Source organism: Bison bison, unplaced genomic scaffold, assembly GCF_000754665.1.
Source record: "Bison bison bison isolate TAMUID 2011002044 unplaced genomic scaffold, Bison_UMD1.0 scf7180017864248, whole genome shotgun sequence".
In the NCBI taxonomy this organism is placed as follows: Eukaryota; Metazoa; Chordata; class Mammalia; order Artiodactyla; family Bovidae; genus Bison; species Bison bison.
In genome coordinates this window covers 1214339-1220868 of record NW_011494820.1, presented here as the reverse complement: position 1 = coordinate 1220868, position 6530 = coordinate 1214339, and the positions used below count along the sequence as shown (strand labels likewise).

At 62.3% G+C, this 6530-nt stretch overlaps 1 protein-coding gene across 1 annotated transcript in view; it reads left to right on the top strand.

Annotated features, from left to right (window-relative positions):
• Positions 1-5605, top strand: part of CILP2 (cartilage intermediate layer protein 2) — an 8596-nt gene extending 2991 nt beyond the window's left edge. Inside the window, 7 exon segments of the mRNA XM_010847249.1 lie at positions 145-345; positions 1419-1697; positions 2578-2686; positions 2887-3044; positions 3268-4535; positions 4537-4563; positions 4565-5605. Coding sequence (XP_010845551.1) covers positions 145-345; positions 1419-1697; positions 2578-2686; positions 2887-3044; positions 3268-4535; positions 4537-4563; positions 4565-5605 — 3083 coding nt within the window.
• The last annotated feature ends 925 nt before the right edge of the window (positions 5606-6530 follow it).

Sequence of the window (6530 nt, the reverse complement as noted above, 5' to 3'; positions counted from 1 at the left end):
GTGTGCTGGGGGTGGACAACTGTACCTCCACTGCACATTCGACCGGTTCGCCTTGGCGGGGAGAGGGTAGGACTTCTCTCTGACTCAGATGCACGTGCCACGAACGTTCTCCAGCCCCACACTGTCACCAGATTCTGGGTTTCTGGGGTGGGCGGCCACCTGACGCCCCCATCTCTGCCCTCTCCCCAGAGGCCACGTGGGGTTCGTGGGGCCCTTGGGGTCCCTGTTCGGGGAGCTGCGGGCCAGGCCGTCGCTTGCGCCGCCGCCGCTGCTCAAGCCCCGCGGGGGATGCGTGTCCCGGGCGTCCCTCGGAGGCGCAGAAGTGTGTGAGGCCTCGGTGTCCAGGTAGGAGGGGCGGGGCCTGGAGGAGATGGGCGGACTAGAGGCGGGGCCTGGGTGTGATGGCAGCGGGGCCAGTTGAGGGAAGTACCTAGAGGGGCTAATTAGGGTGGAGTCTGATGGGGAGGTGCCTGGAGGGAGGAGGCGGAGTCTGGGCGTAGGGGCGGAGCCTGGAGGAGCGGAACCTGGACCACGTGGAGACTGGCTTCTCCTTCCCTTCTGCGCCCCCGAGGAGCACTGGGAAAAGCGTACATCTGGACGGGTGGACTTCACGGGGGTCATGTGCAGTCATGGGCAGATCTGTGGAGGCGCTTCCTCCGTGTGCATGTTGGGGTGTGCGGATATCCCGGTGGACGTGGACACACGCAGAAGCTGGCTCATGCACTCGGGGTGCACACTTGCATGGCATTGGCAGGCCCCGCCCGTCCCCCCACGCCCACGCGGACACGCGCTCACACCCTGGCAGACACGATGCCCAGGCCCTCCCAGGGCCGGACACCAGGCCAGCCAGGAGGCGACTGGAAATTCCAATCAGGCCTGGGCTCCACAAACACGGTCTGGAGACTGCCCCAGCAGAGCCCGCAGCAGGGTGGGGGAGCAGTGTGGCCAATGGGGTGGTGGGGTCCCCACCCTACTCTGCTTGGCTGTGCGTTCTCCATGCCTCTGCCCTGAAGTTTCCAGTGGAATTTTCCATTTTATGGAGAAACCGCAGGATTGGGACTGGAGGGAAAGGTTCTGGGCCCAAGACGCAGCCCCTTGCTGGGCCCCCAGCCCCGGCCTGAACATTTCCTCTCATGCTAGAAGGAGCCTCTCTGGCCTGTGAGAGTCAACTATCCTGTCTCCTCCCTGGGGCATCTCCCTCACACCAGGACCCCGGGTACCCCCCTCGCCCCAGCCCTGACCACTCAGCCCCATGTCCTTTACACCAGGGGCTGCTCCAAGCAGGTCCATGCTGAGGACTCTCTGAGGGGAACGAGGTGGGCAGGGTGCCTAGGTGCCTTTGCTGAGGGACTGATGGAGAGGAAAGCCCTCCCCAGGAAGGGGTCAAGAGCCTTCTGTGCCTCCCTGTGTCCCTCCAGGGTGTGGCCCCAACACCTGTGGGTGCCCCGACCACATTCTTCTGGGCTCGGTGGTCACCCCATCTGGGCGTCCACTGCCAGGAGCCAGGGTCTCCTTGAGAGACTGGCCTGGCACCATAGCCACTAGTGATGCCCATGGAACCTTCCGGATGCCTGGAGTCTGTGCCAGCAGCCGAGCCAACGTCAGTGCCCAAATGGACGGCTTTTCAGCAGGCATGGCCCAGGCCCAGGCCAACAGCTCCATGTCAGCAGTGGCCACTGTTGTCCTTAATAAGTTGGGTAAGTGCCTCATGGCAAGAGGGATGAGGGGCCGAGGACCTGAGGAGGTAACTCTGGGTGACACCAAGCACTTGGGACGATATGATGCACAGCGAGGTCAATGGGGCAAGAAATAAGATGTCACAGTCCTTGGAGAAGATGTGGGGGTGAGACGTGAGTTGCAAAGGGAAGCATTAAGATTAGGCATTAAGAACCCACTCCAGTATTCTTGGCTGGGAATCTCATGGACACAGAAGCCTAGCAGGCTGCAGTCCATGGCATCGCAAAGAGTTGGGCACAACTTAGCAACTAAACTCCCGAGTGGCTCAGTTGGTAAAGAATCTGCCTGCAATGCAGGAGACCCAGGTTTGATCCTTGGGTCGGGAAGATTCCCTGGAGAAGGAAATGGCAACCCACTCCAGTACTCCTGCCTGGAGAATTCCATGGACCGCGGAGCCAGGCAGGCTATAGTCCATGGGACTGCAAAAGGTTGGACACGACTGTGCAACTAACTTTCACTTTAGCAACTGAACAATAGCAACAACCCACAATCAGGCAGATTGCGCTCTAGGGAAACACTTCTTGATGGAAATGTGCCGTAAAATGGAGAGTGAAGTGACCCAGCAATAAGGAATACAGAGTTCTATAAGAAATTAAAATTTGTGTATAGAATAATAGCTGCAAATATTCAAACAATAAAGTCCGTGGCTAAAGGGGAAAAAATAGATTCTGCATTAAGGGTAGAGTCTCCAGCAGATGTGAGGTGAAAGAGAGTGGGGCGAGTCATCAGAAAAGACCCAGGTGAAACAGGGCATCACAGTAAGAGACTGGATGGCACCTGCCTCTTGGGAAGGATCACTGGGAGAAGCTGGACCCTGACCTTTGCTGCTTTTGCCCCCAGAGAAGCCCTACCTGGTGAAGCACCCCGAGTCTCGAGTTCGAGAGGCTGGCCAGAATGTGACCTTCTGCTGCAAAGCCTCAGGCACCCCCATGCCCAAGAAATACTCCTGGTGAGTGCCCTGCCTCGTGCTCATGGGTCTCTCGCCCAGCTGTGGGCGTGGAATGGGCATCCTGTGATTCGTGGTGCCTCGGAGACCCAGAGGAAGCTGCTCTGCAACCTCCCTGTGCTGCATGGAGGGGTGGAGGGTGGATGCAGCCCCTCCCCTCTGCCAAGGACACCCTTGGTGTTGTTCACCCGCCCCCCACCCAGGTTCCACAACGGGACGCTGCTGGACAGGCGGACACACAGGTATGGGGCCCACCTGGAGCTGCATGGGCTCCGCCCAGACCAGGCAGGCACCTATCACTGCAAAGCATGGAATGACGCGGGGGCCGTGCGATCGGGCGCTGCTCGACTCACCGTACTTGGTGAGCATCTTCAGTAACCCTCCCCCCAATCCCTGACACCAAACTGAGTCCCACCTCCAGCTAAAACTCAGCCTCACATGGAATCCCAACTTCAGACTGATCTCTGACCTTGCTCAGTCGCTGAGCCCCTGGCTTGAGCCTCTGACCCCAATCCAGGCCCCTAGCCTTGGCCTCCCTGGAGCTCTCCCATTTACCCTGATCTGCCTGCTTCCTTGCTCCACAGCCCCGGGCCAGCCAGCCTGTGACCCCCGGCCCCGAGAACACCTGATCAAGCTTCCAGATGACTGTGGTCAGCCAGGCAGAGGGCCCACCTACCTGGACGTAGGCCTTTGCCCTGACACCCTCTGCCCCAGCCCTGCAGGCTCCAACCCCCGGTGTGGGGACGCAGGCTCCCGCTGCTGCTCCGTGCGCCGCCTGGAGAGCAGGAAGATCCACTGCTCTGGCTACACTCTCCCAGTCAAGGTCGTGGCTGAGTGTGGCTGTCAGAAATGTCTGCCCCTTCGGGGGCTGATCCGGGGACGCGTGGTGGCCGCTGACTCTAGGGAGCCCTTGCGCTTTGCTCGCATCCTGCTGGGCCGGGAGCCCATTGGCTTCACGTCCTACCAGGGTGACTTCACTCTCGAGGTGGCGCCTTCCACTCAGCGGCTGGTGATGACCTTTGTGGACCCCAGTGGCCAGTTCGTGGACACTGTCAGGGTCCTGCCTTTTGATCCTCGAGGTGCTGGCGTGTACCATGAGGTCAAGGCCATGCGAAAGAAAGCCCCCATCATTTTAGACGCCCGCCAGAGCAACACCATATCCCTCGGGGAAATGGGAGAGGAGGCCCCCTTAGGAGAGCTGATCATTCCGCCCGGGGCCTTCCGCAGAGCTGACGGTCAACCCTACACGGGGGCTGTGGAGGCCCAGGTGACCTTCGTGGACCCCCGAAATCTCACTTCGGCAGCCGCCGCGCCCAGTGACCTGCGGTTCGTGGACGGGGACGGGGAGCTGGCCCCGCTGCGCACGTACGGCATGTTCTCGGTGGACCTCCGGGCGGCCGGCTCCGCCGAGCAGCTGCAGACGGGGCTGGTGGCTGTGCGCGTGGCCGCTGACCAGATCCGGATGCCGGGCCACGTGGAGGCCCTGAAGCTGTGGTCGCTAAACCCTGACACGGGCCTGTGGGAAGAAGAGAGCGGCTTCCAGCGCGAGAGACCGGCGTCCCAGCGGGCCCGCCGGGAGGAGCGGGTCTTCCTGGTGGGCAACGTGGAGATCCGCGAGCGCCGTCTGTTCAACCTGGACGTGCCCGAGCGCCGCCGCTGCTTCGTGAAGGTGCGCGCCTATGCCAACGACAAGTTCACCCCCAGCGAGCAGGTGGAGGGCGTGGTGGTCACGCTGGTCAATCTGGAGCCCGCCCCCGGCTTCTCGGCCAACCCTCGCGCCTGGGGCCGCTTCGACAGCGCGGTCACCGGCCCGAACGGCGCCTGCCTCCCCGCCTTCTGCGACGCCGACCAGCCCAGACGCCTACACCGCCGTGGTCACGGGCCACCCTGGGCGGGGAGGAGCTGGAGCCCGCGCCCTCGCGGCCGCGCCCGCTCCCGGCCGCCGTTGGCGTGGCGCAGCCCTACCTGGACCGGCTGGACTACCGCCGCACGGACCACGACGACCCTGCCCTCAAGCGCAGCGGCTTCCGCATCAACCTCGCCAAGCCCAGGCCCGGCGACCCCACCGAGGCCAACGGCCCCGTGTACCCGTGGCGCAGCCTGCGGGAGTGCCAGGAGGCCCCGGTGACCGCCAGTCACTTCCGCTTCGCTCGTGTGGAGGCGGACAAATACGAGTACAACGTGGTCCCCTTCCGCGAGGGCGCGCCAGCCTCCTGGACCGGAGATCTCCTGGCCTGGTGGCCCAACCCGCAGGAGTTCCGGGCCTGCTTCCTCAAGGTGAAGATCCAAGGACCCCAGGAGTACATGGTCCGCTCCCACAATTTGGGAGGCAGCCATCCCCGGACCCAGGGCCAGCTCTACGGGCTGCGGGATTCCCGGAGTGTCCGGGACCCCCAGCGCCCTAGCTCCTCTGCCGCCTGTGTGGAATTCAAGTGCAGCGGGATGCTGTTTGACCAGCGTCAGGTGGACAGGACGCTGGTGACCATCATGCCGCAGGGCAGCTGCCGGCGTGTGGCGGTCAACGGGCTCCTGCAGGATTACCTGACACGGCACCCACCACTCGCGCCCACTGATGACCTGGCTTCCTTCTCCATGCTGGCCCCGCTGGACCCTCTGGGTCACAACTATGGTGTCTACACGGTCACCGACCAGAGCCCAAGGCTGGCCAAGGAGATCGCTATTGGCCGCTGCTTCGACGGCTCCTCCGATGGCTTCTCCAGGGAGATGAAGGCTGACGCCGGCACAGCCGTCACTTTCCAGTGCCGGGAGCCAACTGCGGGCCGGCCCAGCCTCTTCCAGAGGCTGCTGGAGTCCCCATCGGCGGCTCTTGGGGACATCCGCAGGGAGATGGGCGAATCGGCGCGCGTACAGGCCCGAGCCTCAAGTCCACTCCGCACCCGCCGAGGCAGGGCCCAGCAGTGACCTGGCCCCCAGCCTCGTCCCTCTGCCCTGCTCCCGATCCTCCTGTCCTTGAGAAGCCAAGCCCCCTTCTCCAGAGGCTTGCTGTCTCTTAGGGTTTCTGGGCTCCCCTCCCCTGCCCAGGATTCAGAGTCAGGTCTGATGGTGGAGAATCCCAGCAGGTAATTGTTACTGTGTGACATGAAATGGAGTTAGTTTGTCCTGATTGTGGGAGCCAGTGTGTGGGGTGACCGTGGGGGCATGGTGACCTACTGGGGCCCAAAGGGGATTATTCCCAGCTTGCATACCAGCTCTGATTTCATGTGTATTCAGATAATCCGCGTCTTCAGATTTCTGTGCTGAGCTGGATGCTCTGTTGGGTCCCCTACCCTGAGCTTTGTTCTTGGGGTTATTTATTGGAACAAAGCCTGCAAGACTGTCCACAGGTGTGAGTGGGGAGGGGTCTGGAGGTGGCGCATTGAGGGCACATTGGCTCTGGGGCTGGGGGGCCCAGTTCTCACATGTTTGGTGCTTGGAGATTCTCTAGGGGGTTGAGGCAGGGATTCAATTAAAGATGCTTCATTTCCTCCTCGTGGTGTCAGTCTTGGTGAGGGAAGGATGGGGGTTGGTACCGCTAGATCCAGAGGCACCTGGGCAGGCAGAAACAGGCCCGAAGCACATACGGACATGAGTGTGAGAGCAGCTTGCAGGCCTGCATGAGGTCTCAGGCAGGCACACAGGCCCCAACTGATGCCCACAGAAGTGTGTCTGCAACACGTGTGAGCGGAGCTGACCCATGAGCCGCCCGAGCCCGTGCAGCCCTGACCGCTGAACACAGTAGCAGCTGCTGCCCTGGCATTCTCCTCCTTGCCTGGCTGTGGTCAGAGGCTCCCACTTGGCCACGTGCCCAGGGGCTACAGTGGGCAGGGAGGAACCCTGGCCAGGGCCG